At 35.7% G+C, this 19472-nt stretch overlaps 1 protein-coding gene across 1 annotated transcript in view; it reads left to right on the top strand.

The window, feature by feature from the left end:
• The window catches only part of galntl6 (polypeptide N-acetylgalactosaminyltransferase like 6), a 385088-nt gene that overhangs the window by 302332 nt on the left and 63284 nt on the right, over positions 1 to 19472 (top strand). The window contains exon 7 of the mRNA XM_056457614.1: positions 16430 to 16613. Within this exon, the coding sequence (XP_056313589.1) occupies positions 16430 to 16613 (184 nt within the window). The remainder of the gene's footprint in view (positions 1 to 16429; positions 16614 to 19472) is intronic.

Below are 19472 nucleotides of genomic sequence, written 5' to 3'. Positions count from 1 at the left end.
AGTTATTAACTTATTAAAATATCTACAGTTTTCATCGTGAGATTGTGATCTTTGCCATTTTTAATAAGGTTTGAAATGGTTGTTCTCTGAGTGTGGCAGAAGGTTATGTGTTTTATAGTGTTATAAAATATTTATGTTTTAATTAAAGGCTGCTATTTTGAACGTTATATTCACCAAAAGACCCTGAAAACAAGATAGAAACAAGAAAACAAGATAGATAGAAAACAAGATTTACTCTTGAGGAGTAAATTAGCACAATTTCTGATAGATAATGTGGTGCTAAAAACCAAAATATAGTATGACAGTGTGGGAAAAGTAAGCACACAATACATTAGGGATGTAATGGATCACATTTGATTTGTGATCCATATGGATCACAACACACAGTTCGGAACACACATGACCCGCAGAAGAATACATTTTTTTAAACTTGTAGGTTAATCCAACATTTATAACTATTGCAGAGAGATTGCCTCCTGGGTCATTCAAATAACATATGTGAAAGCATTTTGGCTTCCTTGTAAAATATAATGATGACAAGAAAAATTGTGGTGGGACCTAAATGCTTTCCTAGGTTATTAATTAAAGTCGTTTTCTGTCACTGTTTGTTTAGCCTACATTAATGCATTCAGTGTAAGGCTGCACAATTAAACATTAAAAGATTGTGATCTCAATTCAAATGATAAATGAATTCATGAATGTTTAATCTGCATTTGATCGAGAGAGATTCAGTTTTTATTTTTTTTTAGTTAGTTACAAACAGTCAAATAACACAGAAGAACTGGGAGAACAGTTTATAGTTCAGTTATAAACACTGATGTTTATGGTAAAGATTAAAATCACCGTTTAATGGAACTTGACGCTGGTGAATGTTGTAGCAATTACATTGTGTAACCAATAGGTGGTGACAAACAACCATCAAAATGATGTCACTGAATAGTTTTTCAAAATTGATGCAGCTAAAATGAAACACATTGTATGTGTGAATTGTTGAATCATTAGTTGAACATAAATATGATATGTCATACAAGATTATAGAATGTTAGATTTCTATATTTCGCATTGTCAGCAACAGTAGCAAAGATCATTTTTTGTATTTAATGTTTTCCTATTTTCAGCAGTTTTTTTCTTGATTTTTATTTTTTTTTATAAAATTACAGGTTCTAATTATGTTTGTTAAAAGCAATGCTTTTTGTAGTAATATTTTTGTATAAATGGAAAGCAAATGACATTTGTCTCCTCCCTTTTTTGCTGATCTGAAAAATGGTCCAATCCGTGACTCAGTGACCGTGGTGTGATCCGAACCGTGAGATCGTGAGATTTGTAATCCGCAATACCACTACAGTGCATACATTAAAGCCTATTATGTATATATATATATATATATGTGTGTGTGTGTGTATGTGTGTGTGTGTGTATTGAATTATTGATTTATTAATCTATTGATTGATAGATTTATTGATTTATAGATTTATTGATTGATTGACATCTTTCTGCACTTTATATGACTGAAATTATTTTAATAATTTTCCCTTTAAACTTAAAAATAAGCTATGCTTCCACACATGTAATTTAGCAAATTTATGTTTTTCCCAAATGAGAAGATTTTCATTGATGAGGTAACGACGTGGTCTCAAACTTAAAGGTGAATGACAGACGTAATACTTCCAGGGGTCACTCAAACGTTATTATGTAAATGTAGGAATGCAAATTAATCATATGAATTTGTTTATATTGCAAAACATGTCTTTTTTACCCAGAAGGTTCATACAATTCCAAAGGCAGATTCTGATAATATCAGGGCCTGGTTAATATGTGCAAGAACTTTGGGGATTTTACGATGTGGTGACATGTTGATTGGCCAGTTTGTATGTCTCAGGCCCCGTTTACATTAGTGCGTTTTAGTTTTAAAACGGCGTTTTAGAATGAAAATGATCCGCATCCACACTAGCGTTTTATACAGTTATTTGTAACTAATTTAGTTGTACCCATAGATAATTAATGTCATTTAATTATTTCATTTTCAAGTATTTGTGAATTACTTTTGATTTAACATCAACACTTAATTGCTCCATATTGCAATGCAATACAATCACATAACACCAACACTCTGCCACATTTTAAGCTATTAGAACTGCCCTTATTTCCGTTTTTGGAGATTGCAGAAGGATGGTTTGAAGTGTGCTGGAAATGTGCTGTTTATCACCATCTTACTGATAACTCATTAATTCATTCATTCATTCATTCATTCATTTACTTTTCGGCTTAGTACCTTTACTAATCCAGGATCGCCACAGCGGAATGAACCGCCAACTTAATCAGCACATGTTTTCCATAGCAGATGCCCTTCCAGCTGCAACCCATCTCTGGGAAACATCCATACACACTCATTCACACTCATACACTACGGACAATTTAGTTTACCCAATTCACCTGTAAGGCATGTCTTTGGACTGTGGGGGAAACCGGAGCACCCGGAGGAAATCCACGCAAACAGGGAGAACATGCAAACACCACACAGAAATGCCAACTGACCCAGCCGAGGCTCGAACCAGCGATCTTCTTGCTGTGAGGCGACAACACTACCTACTGCGTCACTGCGTTGCCAGTAAAAACCCATTCTTACATAAATAATAAACAATTAATTTTGCTGAAATGCATAATATTTGGAACTCTGGCTCCATAATAGTGTTTTAATGAGGCCACAGGTGTGTTTATAGAGTAATTAAATAGTCTTTTGCAATTGCTTTGAATCCAACTCAAAAAGTCCAAATCAAGGAACAGTTTTTTACGATATATTATACAGTTTATACATTTGATTGAATGAATCAATCAAAAAAAAAAAAAAAGATTCACATCTGAAGCTGACACTCCAGTGGCATTTCTTTTCCTTATTAAATTAATTATTGTCTTATGTCAGATGGCATGCCAACAGCATTTGTGCCACCAACTGTTACCTAGAAATTTGGCAATAATCTGTAATGATGGTGCCCCAGACAGCGCAATGTGAAATTTTAGCTTTAGTTACAGTATTCGATGAAGGTCAAACTAAATGAGAAGTGTTTATGTGAAAATGAGTGATCAAACTGATTCCTATTTGGACTGGATTACACTTACTTAACTAAGGTTGTGTGGAGGGGGGAAAGTAAACTAGCCCAGGATGAATAGGATTTGAGGGCAAGGCAAGTGTATTTATATATAGCACATTTAATACACAATGGTAATTTGAAGTACCTTACATAAACAAGAATAAAAGAAACAAGTTTAATAAATAAAAATAAAAATAATAAAATTATTAAAACCGATAAAAACAGATTAAAATGTTTTGGCAGGTTTTAAGGAATGAAAAAGAAAAGAAAGACATAATAGTGTGATCTGTCGGACTTAGCACAGTGCTCATTCAGTAAAGGCACAGCTAAGCAGATGTGTTTTCAGTCTTGATTTGAACGTGCCTAATGTTGGAGCACATCTGATAATTTCTGGAAGCTGATTCCAGCAATAGTGGGCATAGTAGCTAAACTTAATTTTATTCACTATTATATTACCCTAAAGGGGGCGACGCAGTAGGTAGTGCTGTCGCCTCACAGCAAGAAGGTCGCTGGTTCGAGCCTCGGCTGGGTCAGTTGGCATTTCTGTGTGGCGTTCTCCCTGCATTCTCGTGGGTTTCCTACGGGTGCTCCGGTTTCCCAGTCCAAAGACATGTGGTCCGGTGAATTGGGAAGACTAAATTGTCCATAGTGTATGAGTGTTAGTGAGTGTGTATGGATGTTTACCAGAGATGGGTTGCGACTGGAAGGGCATCCGCTGCGTAAAACATATGTTGGATAAGTTGGCGGTCCATTCCGCGGTGTCGACGCCGGATTAATAAAGGGACTAAGCCGAAAAGAAAATGAATGAATGAATGAATGAATATTAACCTAAAGTGATGGCAAACTTTTGTGAGTTTCTTTTTTTTACACAAAATAAGATGTTTCCAACATTCCTCAATATGTCTTATCTTGCTTTCAGCTGAAGAAAAAAAAACTCAAACCAGTTTAGAACAAGTGGAGGTGAGCAAATGATGATAGAAGTGAAGTTTATTTATAAACTAATTTTGAGAGAAGCACATGCTTATGATTGCTCACGTCTGGTCCCGCATTAGCTGACACATGATTCACCAATCAGATGATTCCTAACTCAATATAAATAGCCAGAGTTTCTTACCTAAGTATTTTTGTCTTGAAGAGTACTCCCTCCCACCCCTACTCCTCCCTCTTTTTTTCTAGATTTGGTGACACAGCGGCCCAGCGATTAGCATTGTTGCCTCACAGCAAGAATGTCACTGGTTGAAAGTCCTTACTTTTTTCTTAAGTATGCATGTTCTCCTCATGCTTGCATGGGTTTGCCCAGGGTACCCCGGTTTTCTCTCAGTCTAAAAACACATAAGTAATTCTGACCATACCAAATTGGCCCTATAGACGGGCTCTTATTAAGCAGTATAGCTATCTCTATAAAATGTCATTAAAGTCTGGAAGTTCATCAAGATCTATCTGAGCTTAAACTCCCCTCTCGCCCTGCTAACGGGAGGTAGCCCAGGGCTTGAGGATTTTATAAGCTCAGGACTCTCTCTCTCTCGGAACAAATGCCAAACAAGCTTTATTATCAATCATCAGCTAAGTGTAAACTCTTAAAGTTTTATTTTTTAATATTATAATTTTTCTTATAATTATTTTTTAGGGGTTTTCACCTTTGTTGACAGGACAGTGGAGATTAACAGACAGGAAAGTATGGGGAGCAGAGAGAGAGGGGGAGGGTCGGCAAAGGAACTTGAGCCAGGAATTGAACTCAGGTCGCTGCAAGCACCTGGGTGCTATATGTCAACACACTAACCAATAGGCTATCGGCGCCGACTTGAAGTTTTATTTTGCTTGAAATAATCCTTTAAATCTTCTGAAGAAAATTTTGAAAGTTGAGGCCACTTCCAGCATACTGAGAACAAATAAAAGCCCAATCTACATTTGTGTGTGTTATTATTTCCATCTGTGATTTTGGTCACTTCTCTATCATTTCTGTTCATCAAATTGTTTGAAATGTGTACTCTGGCTTTCTGGTTTGGTGCTGTTTTGCTGTTCTTTCAAAAACAAAACAAAAAAAACTAAGTCAAATGTAATACAAAAACATCTGTTCTGTTTTTTCTAAAAATTCCTCTCGAGTTGTCTTCCTCAACTAGACAGATTTGGATTACAGATTTAGACTACTTATATACATTTGCAACAGGATAAAGAATCAAACAAAGGATTGTGCCCCAGTAAATGCTACAGCAGAGCGGCTTCTTGCAGTAAGAAATGGATACTCGATGCCAGAGAGAAAACAAAGGTGTGATATGTGAGTGTTGGCAGCAGAAAGCAGGTGGTTGTTTGCACGCTTGCTTTTTAGGAAAGCCTGTTTTTGAACTGACACACACATACACACACATAAACAAATGCAAAGCCATCAGCCCTCGACAGAAGACGTCCTTTAGTCTTACTAATGACACAAAGCTGACAGTAAATTCTTCATGTAACCGCAGCTATTTGTCGCATTGCACTGCGATACATTTGTAGTCATGTAATTTTTGCTCAGTTGTGGTTGAGCTACTGGTATACAACCAAAATAGTTTTCATTTATTATTCAGCAAAAGAAAAAACGCAAAACAAAAAAAAAAACTGATAGGAGAAAACCATTGGAATATAATCCTGCAGCTCTTGACTCGTTGGCCACTGAAACTAAAAATGGTTGAGCATGACCAGATTTGCTGTCACATCATCTAGACAGTTGTTGATGGAGTTGTAGTCTATTCAGGGGGTAAAAACATTCATATATCAAGTTGTTTCTTTAACTTCAGATGTGAATATTTAGCAGAGTTTGAACAAAATCTTTTTAGGTTTGTCAGATCACATTTAAAGGGTCTTAAATAGACATTTTACTACACTGTAAAAATATCCGTAAATGAACAGTTAACCGCATATTGTGATTCATGATTTAATTTATTTCTTTTTTTCCCATTTATTTATGCATTTGAATTGCATTATGGGACCTTGATCGTTCTTCCAACAACTTTTAACCTTAAACAGTTCAAAAAAAGTGACTTTTATTAACATTTTTAATAGTTTAGAGCATCGATGCCCAAAGTTGGCCCATGGTAACCTTTGATTTGGCCCACCGTCCAATCTGAGAAGAGAGGGACGGTTAAGAGATTGTCATTTCAAATTTTCTGTAACCTTTTATTTGTTTGTTTTATTGTTAATTACAAAAAGCTAGCTGAAATTAAATGTTTAAATACAAATGGTTTAACAGATTTTTTAAAAGTGTAATTCAGATAGTAATTACCTTGTATGTATTTGTTTTGGTTTAATTATTTTATTAGACTTAAATTTTGAAATTCCATCATAAAATATATAAATATAGAAGAGAGAGAGTTAGAGTAGTTTTTTTTAAATTAAGAAACAGATTAAATAGACAAAATATAATACTAGGTAACAATGTATTATTATTATTATTATTATTATTATTATTAGGGGTTCGAGCGCGAAGCGCTGAAACCCTATTGTTTTTGTTAGGATTTTTATTAGGGGTTCGAGCGCGAAGCGCTGAAACCCTATTGTTTTTGTTAGGATTTTTATTATTATTATTATTATTATTATTATTATTATTTTACTTCTGCCATAATCACTATTGCCCAGGCCAAACCGTAAGGCCTATTGGCTTCAAACTTGGTCAGATTGTAGTACTCCTCACCGCTACTCAGATCCAAAGGCTCGTCCAAATCGGCCCATAGGTGGCGCTACAGCGCTGAAAACTAAAAAAATTTAGTTATTTGGCAGCCATTTCTAAACCGTTTGTCGTAGGCTCAAAAACTTTACATTTTTGGAATCCTTGGGTCAGCCCGAACAAAAGTGGAGTCACTCAGATTTTCTCTACGACGCACCGTTTTCGCGCTACATCGCAATACGTCTCAAACCTACTTTTGCGAACTAGTCCTAGGGTTTTCACCCAATCTGAACCAAACCAGTGTAGAAATGTTCTCTGGACACTGAATAGCAAAAGTTATCGAAAGAAAGTTGAAATTTTGATTTCACGCGAAACTGTACACAAAAATGTAACATGCTAATCTAAGCTAAAAGCTAATTATAGCTGTAACTTTTGAACGGATTGAGATATCTTCACCAAACTTAGTACACACATGTATAAGGTCAATTTGAGGTGACCGTGCAAAACTCGCGGACTTTGGCCACATGGTGGCGCTATAAGGCTTAAAAAACATAAATAAGACTCTAACCATACAACCATTAGTCCAATCAGCTTGAAATTTGGCATGCAGTGTCTTTGTCCAACGTGTCATGACATACTATAAGGACATTGGCATATCTCAAAAAACATGGCCGCCATTAGCCAATTAAGATTGAGCAGCCATTAAACTAGGTTAACGATGCGTGATCTGAACGAAACTCGGGGGGCATGTTCGACTCATGGTCCTAGAGGTCTGTAAGAATTTTGAAAGAAATTGGCCACTAGGGGGCGTTTTTGTGTTTTTTGAGGTTGTAATTGATTGGTTATTACACAAAGTTTTGCACAGCCACACAGAATACATATCATATGATAGGCCTGCTCATACCGAACAATCTGACACTAAAACCACTGCTGTCACTCAATCTGTTCATTAAATATTAATTAATATATGAAAAACCTACTTTTGCGAACTAGTCCTAGGGTTTTCATCCAATCTGAACCAAACCAGTGTAGAAATGTTCTCTGGACACTGAATAGCAAAAGTTATCGAAAGAAAGTTGAAATTTTGATTTCACGCGAAACCGTACACAAAAATGTAACATGCTAATGTAAGCTAAAAGCTAATTGTAGCTCTAACTTTTGAACGGATTGAGATATCTTCACCAAACTTGGTACACACATGTATAAGGTCAATTTGAGGTGACCGTGTAAAACTCGCGGACTTTGCCCACATGGTGGCGCTATAAGGCTTAAAAAACATAAAAAAGACTCTAACCATACAACCATTAGTCCAATCAGCTTGAAATTTGGCATGCTGTGTTACACAAAGTTTTGCACAGCCACACAAAATACATATCATATGATAGGCCTGCTCATACCGAACAGTCTGACGCTAAAACCACTGCTGTAACCCAATCTGTTAATTAAATATTAATTAATATATGAAAAACCTACTTTTACGAACTAGTCCCTGGTTTTTCGCTCAATCCCCACGAAACCAGTGATGTATGAATCTCTGAACTGAGCAGATCAATAGTTATTGAAAGCAGGTTCACTTTCATCTTTAGGCAGCTATAAATGGCTCATTTACAAAAGGGGTGTGTCTTTATTGACCTACATGCCTGTAAATGCATAAAAATAACTCAAAACTTCATGCAATCAGGTATGCACATCTGGCATGTGATTCTCAACAAGCATGCAAAATTTTGTGAAGATAGGTCAATAGGTGGCGCTATAACAGTAGAAAAGGCATCAAAAACACTGATTTTCATTACTATATGACCATGATTAGCAGAAAATGTGTTTATTTGAGACAGCTTTTCACAACTATACTTGATCTGACATATTATATGAAAGGCCTGCTCATTCTGATCTTTTTGGCACAAAATCCACTGCTGCAACTCAAACCATCCATTAATTATTTACCATTATTAACTACTTTTAGGAACTAGTCCCTGCTTTTTTTCTCAATTTCAACAAAACCAGTGTTGTACAAATGTCTGGACTGTCTAAAGCAATAATTATGAAAATCAATTGAACTTTGTGCATAAATGAGCTTGATATATTTATCTAAAAGAGCAGAGTGTGTGTTCATATGCTTCCCCAAAGTGTCTAAACATGCATTACTAATTTAAACCACTGGAGGGCAGCGCAGGACCTCATAATGTTGGTTCAAAGACACCAAAATTCCATTAAAGATCTTTCTGAATCACATCTTGACAAGGTATAAACTCTGTTATTGCATTTAAAAGCTGATTTAGTCCCAGGTTACCACTTCATTCATTTACGCTTTATATTTTCCATTTATTACATTCCATCATGGATTTCTTTAGGGTCAGCCTTAAATGTTGGGTTGTTCTACATCTAAGTTGCCTTAATGGCAATTAGCTTGCCAAATGCTCGAACCCCGTCAATCGCCGCTTGCGGCTATATTTATTATTATTATTATTTTACTTCTGCCATAATCACTATTGCCCAGGCCAAACCGTAAGGCCTATTGGCTTCAAACTTGGTCAGATTGTAGTACTCCTCACCGCTACTCAGATCCAAAGGCTCGTCCAAATCGGCCCATAGGTGGCGCTACAGCGCTGAAAACAAAAAATTTGTAGTTATTTGGCAGCCATTTCTAAACCGTTTGTCGTAGGCTCAAAAACTTTACATTTTTGGAATCCTTGGGTCAGCCCGAACAAAAGTGGAGTCACTCAGATTTTCTCTAGGACGCACCGTTTTCGCGCTACGCCACGATTTGTCCGAAACCTACTTTTGCAAACTAGTCCTAGGGTTTTCGCTCAATCTGAACCAAACCAGTGTAGAAATGTTCTCTGGACACTGAATAGCAAAAGTTATCGAAAGAAAGTTGAAATTTTGATTTCACGCGAAACTGTACACAAGTATGTAACATGCTAATGTAAGCTAAAAGCTAATTGTAGCTATAACTTTTGAACGGATTGAGATATCTTCACCAAACTTGGTACACACATGTATAAGGTCAATTTGAGGTGACCGTGCAAAACCCGCAAACTTTGGCCACATGGTGGCGCTATAAGGCTTAAAAAACATAAATAAGACTCTAACCATACAACCATTAGTCCAATCAGCTTGAAATTTGGCATGCAGTGTCTTTGTCCAACGTGTCATAACATACTATAAGGACATTGGCTTATCTCAAAAAACATGGCCGCCATTAGCCAATTAAGATTGAGCAGCCATTAAACTAGGTTAACGATGCGTGATCTGAACGAAACTCGGTGGGCATGTTCGACTCATGGTCCTAGAGGTCTGTAAGAATTTTGAAAGAAATTGGCCACTAGGGGGCGTTTTTGTGTTTTTTGAGGTTGTAATTGATTGGTTATTACACAAAGTTTTGCACAGCCACACAGAATACATATCATATGATAGGCCTGCTCATACCGAACAATCTGACACTAAAACCACTGCTGTAACTCAATCTGTTCATTAAATATTATTTAATATATGAAAAACCTACTTTTGCGAACTAGTCCTAGGGTTTTCATCCAATCTGAACCAAACCAGTGTAGAAATGTTCTCTGGACACTGCATAGCAAAAGTTATCGAAAGAAAGTTGAAATTTTGATTTCACGCGAAACCGTACACAAAAATGTAACATGCTAATGTAAGCTAAAAGCTAATTGTAGCTCTAACTTTTGAACGGATTGAGATATCTTCACTAAACTTGGTACACACATGTATAAGGTCAATTTAAGGTGACCGTGTAAAACTCGCGGACTTTGGCCACAAGGTGGCGCTATAAGGCTTAAAAAACATAAAAAAGACTCTAACCATACAACCATTAGTCCAATCAGCTTGAAATTTGGCATGCTGTGTTACACAAAGTTTTGCACAGCCACACAAAATACATATCATATGATAGGCCTGCTCATACCGAACAGTCTGACGCTAAAACCACTGCTGTCACTTAATCTGTTCATTAAATATTAATTAATATATGAAAAACCTACTTTTGCGAACTAGTCCCTGGTTTTTCGCTCAATCGCCACGAAACCAGTGATGTATGAATCTCTGAACTGTGCAGATCAATAGTTATTGAAAGCAGGTTCACTTTCATCTTTAGGCAGCTATAAATGGCTCATTTACAAAAGGGGTGTGTCTTTATTCACCTACATGCCTGTAAATGCATAAAAATAACTCAAAACTTCATGTAATAAGGTATGCACATCTGACATGTGATTCTCAACAAGCATGCAAAATTTTGTGAAGATAGGTCAATAGGTGGCGCTATAACAGTAGAAAGGGTCTCAAAAACACTGATTTTCATTACTATATGACCATAAATTGCAGAATATGTGTTCATTTGAGACAGCTTTTCACAAATATACTTGATCTGACATATTATATGACAGGCCTGCTCATTCTGATCTCTTTGGCAGAAAATCCACTGCTGCAACTCAAACCATCCATTAATTATTCACCATTATTAACTACTTTTAGGAACTAGTCCCTGCTTTTTTGCTCAATTTCAACAAAACCAGTGTTGTACAAATGTCTGGACTGTCTAAATCAATAATTATGAAAAACAATTGAACTTTGTGCATAAATGAGCTTGATATATTTATTTAAAGAGCAGAGTGAGTGTTCATATGCTTCCTCACAGTGTCTAAACATGCATTACTAATTTAAACCACTAGATGGCAGCGCAAGACCTCATAATGTTGGTTCAAAGACACTAAAATTCCATTAAAGATCATTCAGAATCACATCTTGACAAGGTATAAACTCTGTTATTGCATTTAAAAGCTGATTTAGTCCCAGGTTACCACTTCATTCATTTACGCTTCATATTTTTCCATTTATTACATTCCATCATGGATTTCTTTAGGGTCAGCCTTAAATGTTGGGTTGTTCTACATCTAAATTGCCTTAATGGCAATTAGGTTGCCAAATGCTCGAACCCCGCCAATCGCCGCTTGCGGCTATATTTATTATTATTATTATTATTATTATTATTATTATTATTATTATTATTATTATTATTATTAGTAGTAGTATTAGTATTATTATTATTATTATTAATTCATTGCTAAATTAACTAAAGGCTTTTCTAAATGTATAATATTCTTTGCTGTGTTGACCTTTAAATCAGAATCAATATTTTAGCCGAATGCTCATTATTGGACAAAACATTGGTCATTCCCTCTAGGATGTCCAATAGTTCTTGAGATACAAAATAATAATAATTTTTGGAGGTTTTTGTGTATTTTCACTGCATAGCACAATAAGTGACACAAATAATATCATACATTTAAGAAAATCTATCACAATATCAGTCAATTAGGCTGCAATAAAAAAAAACAATGTACCTGCATCTCTAAAAGTGCAATAAAAGCCAATAAAAATGTGCTTTAATCTACAATATTTTCTACAGTAAAGGTGGTGGAAAAACACCCTCCCAAAATCTATGAAACTTTTTTTTGACCTAATCAGCACGCTTCCAGGTTCATGTTTGTATAGAAACCGACCAAAGATGCATAATCTGAGAACATGTGAGCTATCTAAATCATCAAATAAAATCTCCCCATTTCCATAATAATCCACATTTTTATTCAAAAATGCAATAAAAGCAAATACAGATGTGTTTTCATTCATTCATTCGTTTTCTTTTCGACTTCTTCTTTATTTATCTGGGGTTGTCACAGCGGAAAGAACCACCAACTTATCCAGCATCTGTTTTACACAGTGGATGCCCTTCCAGCTGCAAACCATGGGAAAACAGATGTGTTTTAAATACTTTCTACAATAAAGGTAGTGAAAAAACAACCACAAATGTATGAAACTTTTCATTTGTTACAATTAACTTTTTTAGACCTAATTGGCACAACATTTCCATTTCATTGACTTCATTTTCCACAACTCCATGTTTTCATTCTAATACACAAATGAACAAATACACAACAAGTGAAAGAAGCAGTAGAAACCATCTGTAGATGCATAATCTAAAAACATGTAAACTATAGCAATCATCAAACATTCAACAAAATTGTCTAACCTTACCAAAAGCTATCTGGGAACTTGAAAAATGCTGAGAAGGAGTGATTTCATGTATTACAATTTTTATAATCTAAACAAATAGTGAAATAAACCCAGTTTCAATATTTAATGTAGAATAAATGTAAAATATAAATTTTTCAGGAAGTTCTGGCACGTTCTCCCTCAAGCTTTGCGAGAACGTAGTGTACTCATTTATAAGATTACAGTGTCAGTGAAGAGCTTGAAATGCAGCACCAGACGTGATCTGTGAAAATAGAAAATCGAGTTAAATATTCCTTGTTTTTTAGCACCACTCGTTTCCACTCGAGCTGTGTCATTTTGTCAAATTGTCCAAAATGTGTGAAAATATGACTTTATGCTTTTAAAGACATAATTTGTCACATTTCCAATTAGCAAGAAAAAGGGGTTGAAATGCCATCCATCAATGTTATTTTCATCCTATTTGATTTTCATTCATTTTAGAGGAAAAATATATAGATATTATTCATACAAACTAATGGTCCACATTTTGGGTTCAGCTAAATGTGTTTAAATAATAATAAACAGTGTGCTCAAGCATTTATTTGATCAAAAATGTAATAAAGAGAGCACTTAAAAAGACAAATATAAATCAATAGTATGTTGTGTTGTTTGTGTTTCCTTCATTACCATCTATCTGGTTTATTGGATGAATATAAAAGTTCGGAAGAACAGCATAAAACTAGAAATCGAAATCGTTTTGAACTTTATAAATGAAAACTGTCATTTACTCAATACACTTGTTCATTTATTTCAAAGACAAATAAATAATTTTTTCTCTGTCAAACAACAAAGACACTAGTAGAGCTGCACAATATAATGTTTCAGCATCGATATCGCAATATGTGTGTCCACAATAGTCACATCGCTGGATCAATGCAATGTTATGTTGTGATCATATAGTGGAACAGTTGAGAATACATAACTTTAAAATAACAAATACTGTACATCTCTCTATATTTAGGCTAAAACACTGCTTCATTTATTTATTTAATTGTTTGTTTTTTTTAGGCCTGCTTATTTGTATGTATATTTGTACTTTCATTTTAGTTGTCTTTTATTTCTTTAATTTTACTTTCCAAAATGAATCCTTATTTCAGTTAACAAGTTTGCAATGATAATAAAGCTTTCAGCTTTAAGTTTTTAATGATTAATGGAGGAATTATAATGTTTTGTTTTGTTGTTCCATCTTCATTTACAAGTAGCAGAGTATTTACAGCTACTGTATATTTCTGTACATTCACATCCCGTCCCTTTGTGCCCCCTGGCCGCATAGTCGCAAACTGCGGTTATACCTAAAAACACGTTCTTACTCCTTTAGTGCGGCGGCGGTATGACTTGCGGCGGTAATGCTCTATTTAAAGTGTCACCCACTGTACGTGACATTTGTGGAGTCATCACAAAGTATAATCATAATTAAGTGAATGTTTAAAGCATTCGGGCACAAATTAAATACATGTGAGGCTTTATTGAGCAATTATTTTACTGAATGAATACAACGAAGACTATACAGTGTTATTTTACATTACATTATTCAATTTATGTACCTGATTACTGTTTGCTTATACTGAAAACCATGAAGCACTGTTTATTTTTATTTTATTTTTTTATTGCTCTATTGTAATTAGTTAGAAAAATTGTAATTTGCAATTTGTTTAGAATTTTTTTAAATGTATGATTTACACCCTTAGAAAATCACTCCAATCAATCCTAATTAATGATTTCTTTGCAAATACAGCTACTCAACCCTTATGGTGAAACTGTACACTGCCTGACAAAAGTCTTGTTGATCCCAGTTGTAAGAGCAACAAATAATAACTTGACTTCTAGTTAATCGTTTGGAAAAGTGGCAGAAGGTAGATTTTTTCTGATGAATCATCTGCTGAACTGCATCCCAATCATCACAAATACTGCAGAAGAACTATTGGATCCAAGATTCTTGGTTCCGATTCTTGATTCATTGAATCAAGATTCTCACAGAAATGAGTCAAGTTTGGTGAAGGAAAAATCTTGGTTTGGGGTTAATATTCAGTATATGGGCATACAAGAGATCTGCAGAGTGGATGGTAACATCAACAGCTTCAGGTATCAAGACATTTGTGCTGCCAATTACATTACAAATCACAGGAAAGGCCAAATTATTCAGCATGATTTGCCTGAAAGCAAAGAAGGTCAATGTGCTCCTGGATTGGCCTGCTCAGTCACCAGATATGAACATTATTGAGCATGTCTGGGGTAAGATGAAGGCATTGAAGATGAATCTAAAAGTATCTTGATGAACTCTGGGAGTCTGGCAAGAACGCTTTCTTTGCTATTCCAGATGACTTTATTAATCATTTATTTGAGTGATTGCAGAGATGTATGGATGCAGTCGTCCAAGCTCATGGAAGTCATACACAATATTAATTCTTTTTCCACTGAACCATGACTTTATATTCTGTACTGTACATTATTTATGTTAATTGAAAAGATTTTTGTCTAAGTGTCTACTGTCCTAACTAAATAATTAAATTTCAAGGAATGATTATATTTTACTTTGGTAAAAGAAGTGTAATCTAGAGGCCTTTGCCTTTTATATTAGCCACTTCTGATTCCAAATGATCAACTAGAAGTCAAGTTATTATTTGTTGTTCCTAAAACTTGTATAGGCGACAAGACTTTTGTCAGGTAGTGTATTCATATCGCAATATATATTGCAGATAAACAAAATATCTCAATGTCAGGTTTTTCCAATATCATGCAGACACTAGCAATGCCAAATCCATTTGATTCCCAGAGAATGCATGAAATGATGAAATATCCACCTATGTGTCCAAAGTGCAATAAAAGACAATAAAAATGTGTTTTAATCAACATTATTTTCTACAATAGTGAAAAAACACCCAAAAATGTATGAAACTTTTAATCTTAAAGGGATAGTTCACAAAAAAAAAAAAAAAAGATTCACTATTTACTCTCCCTTAAGCAGTTCCAAACAAAAGAATATATTATGAATAAAGCTAAAAACATGTAACCACTGACTTCCATAGGAAAAAATCAATTACAAAGGAAGTCAATGTTTACAGGTTTCCAACATACTTAAAAATATCTTCTTTTGTGTTCAACAGAAGAAAGAAACTCATAAAGGTTTGAAACAAGTAAAGGCTGGGTAAATGTCAGTTTTGGGTGAACTCTCCCTTTAAAGCATCTTAAGTTTAAATCTTCATGATGCATTGGTTGCTGTGTGTTTAAGCCCAATGTTGCAGGTCTGTTCTCCGTTCTCCCTGTGATCTCCATGGTCCAGTAGTGCAGTGCTGTTGAGGGAGAGTGTGGCTGACAGATCTGGGACGGCTTAGCGGCTGCTGACTGACAGAGATAGAGTTAAGGGCTGAGGGTCCTTTCTGCTCGGCCCTCCATGGAGCAAACCTACTTTGAAGCGCTGTAATTGTTTCTAATCGCCGGGCGGCTGTGGCGGCTTTAAATTTCACAGGGTCGCCACACTCAGCCAAGCAGAGCGAAGGAGAGCAAGTGATCCAGGAGTGGAGGGAGACTCCAGAGACTTCTGTTTCTTTTCTTCTTTCCTTTTCTCCACAGAGAAACGGAAGCGATAGATTTCTGGCTTTACCTAACTTTACTTTTCCCCTTCTCTTTTTTACAGATCAGATCGCCCAAAATCCCAAAACCATTGTGTGCCCCATGATAGATGTGATTGATCATAACCACTTTGGGTACGAAGCGCAGGCTGGGGACGCCATGAGAGGAGCCTTTGACTGGGAGATGTACTATAAGCGAATTCCTATCCCACCTGAGCTGCAAGGACCAGACCCCAGTGACCCATATCAGTGAGTGAAATCTGTCTCATTCCTATTTGACTTTCCTAATTAATAGAAAGAATTAATAAAGAAAGATTTGGTGGATATATATAAAGTTGTGTTTGAAAAACGTAAAATATTACAATCATAAAATGTGTTATTTAGTTACTTTTAAGGAAAGTGATGCAAGAGTATGTGTTGTTGTTGTTGTTGTTGTTTTGCTTGTTTTGCTTTCTTTATTTAAGAGTAAGATAGGCTTAAAATCGTAATATATCACTTGTTTACCCAAGACTTATAAGTCCAATAGTGAAGGGAGAGAAATGTATGACTCATTTCTTACATACAGTGCTCAGCATATACAGTATAAGTACACCCCTCACAAATCTATCTTTTAAATTCATAATTTTAATAGGACGATATACAATGTATCTGTGCTTATACTGTACATTAGATAAGTCAAATCTGAAAAGCCAAAAGCCAAATCTGGAACTTATCTAAGAAAATAACTTACAATAACAGTCCAAAAACTAGTACACCCAGATTTATATATTATAAAAAATATTAAAAACAAATAAAAAAAAAGAGTAAAAATCAAGAGAAGCAAAAAGATTTTTTGAAATTTTGTTGGTTGTAATTTGTTTTGCAATATTTTGCTTGAATTCTGTTGTATTATCTTTCAATTTCTAAATATGTTTAGTGACTAAAATATTATATTATCAAATATATCTGTTTAACAAATCTGTTTTGTTTAAATGTACCAAAATACATTGCCTATATTCACTGAGAAATTCATAAAAATATTCATTTTCAAAATGAGGTGTACTCACTTATGCTGAGAACTGTACACGTGTCATTAAAGATACAATAGGAGATCCTGGAAAATGATAATGTAAGTCTGATAGTACTGTCCCACCCTGCAAATTTGGCATCCAAAGCCACACCTCTTGAATGCATAAATGCTCCCTAGAAAACATCACTACAATATATGCAAGTTTTTAAGTTAGTTTTTTTTTTAATTATTATTATTAATGGTTAAGCAGGTTACATACAGGACAAGGGCAGCGGCACACTGTACCACATATTTTTAAGACTCTAAAAATTGAGACGTGGCACAATGTAGTGCGATGTGACTGTGTGATTCTTGTCGGGGGTGCGATTGATTTTGTTTGTCTGTGTGTTTTACAAATATTTAACATATGCAACTCCACTAGATACTCTATCTTCATAACTTCACCCTGCCTCTGTTATACACAAATTTATGCTTGTTTGCAATGTAAGGGGCCGATCACATGGTTTTTTCGTTCTAAAAACACGAAGCGCACTACACTTCCTTTTTTTTGTTGACAGTAAAAAAAGAAGCGCGATGCGCCTTTTAAGTCGCTAGGCAATGACTGAATCAGCTAGGTATAGACTGATTTCACGCGGCCGCCATTTTTAAAAGCGAAATCGAGGCTGCGGTGGGAAGAAACCCGGAAGTATCGTTGGGAGTTACATTGGAACGTTGTGTAGCTTGCTGTATATCTTATCAGCGAAGAGAAAGTGACACAAATTTATCATTTCACCACCTTCCGAGTGACCCGAAGGTCCGTTCTGAATGAATGGTGAAAATAAAAAGGGATATCCGAGCTCATTTTCAGCTAAGTTAAGGGAAATGGCACTAGTTAGCTAGCGTTTTCTTTCCCAAACACTCGTTTTAGACGCCATTTATCAAACGCGAGTTAATGAACTTATTCTTTCACTATATTAGACTTGTCACGATACTGAATTAAAAGAAAAACCATAAATTTCCCGCTAACATTTAAGGCACTGTTGATGGCTTTCTTAAAACAGCGCTGATTTGCCGTTGTGTTCACGTGATCAACAGAATAGCTTGTGATTGGCCGAGAAGGTCATCAGTTCACCCTCCGCTGTTTACCGAGTACAAACACAGACGAGCCGAGCGATCTGCTTGATGACTCGACTGATCTTCATGGCTGCTTCGCGCTCGCGTCTCCGTGCATCTGTGTTTGCACTGGGTGAAGGGCAGTAAACTGAGTGCAAACACAGATACAAGGAGACTGGAACGCGAAGCAGCCGTGAAGATCAGTCGAGTCACCTGCGCTCAGCGGCGCTTCAATGTTAACTCAGCGGTAAATAGATAGTTTTAAAACTTCAGTACCAGGACAACACTATTACAGACAACACGAGGGTGTGCTACAGTGTTTTATCGCTCACTGGGTAACATAGACTGAAGCAGGGAAGCGTCCCCACGGTGTTTACCTGCTGCCATGATCTGAAGCCTAGGAGGACACTTGAGCATATTACTCTTAAAGAGATTGTGATGTTGTTTGATGCTAAATTGCTTTTAATTTTCTAAATTAAACTTACTGAATAATATTAAAGTGATGTTTACACCAGTTCTGCATTTTGAAATCTCGGCAACAGCTGGAGGTGTGTACTCCACAGCATGTTACTGTAATGTGTACAGTCCTTGTCCTATACTTCCGGGTTTCTTCCCACCGCAGCCTCGCTTTGCTTCTTTAAAATGGCGGCCACGTGAAATAAGCGTATTGTGCGAGAGTCTTGCTATTGATATTGGTATATTTTTAATATTTAATAATAGTGTGAAATTTAAGATTTGTGAGTCATACAGCACCGGATACCTCCAAACAGTGATCGCTAATCTCTCTTCCATCTTCAAAAGTCTCAGTAGTTGTCTTGACAACACAAACACTACTGTAACCTTAACAGAAACTCCACCTCTGCTTTCATTTGATTGGAGAATGAAATGATGTTACTGACGTAGCTTGCTTTTTCCACTCAGAGTCAACTGCGAGCACACATTGCATAATGTCAAAAATGCAAGGCAGAGCAAGCAATTAAAACGCTTATGGCTATTAGTCAATCATT

The sequence above is a fragment of the Danio aesculapii genome, chromosome 1 (assembly GCF_903798145.1).
Source record: "Danio aesculapii chromosome 1, fDanAes4.1, whole genome shotgun sequence".
Lineage (NCBI taxonomy): Eukaryota > Metazoa > Chordata > Actinopteri > Cypriniformes > Danionidae > Danio > Danio aesculapii.
The sequence above is the reverse complement of the archived record's forward strand: the minus strand, read 5'-3'. Positions and strand labels throughout refer to the sequence as shown.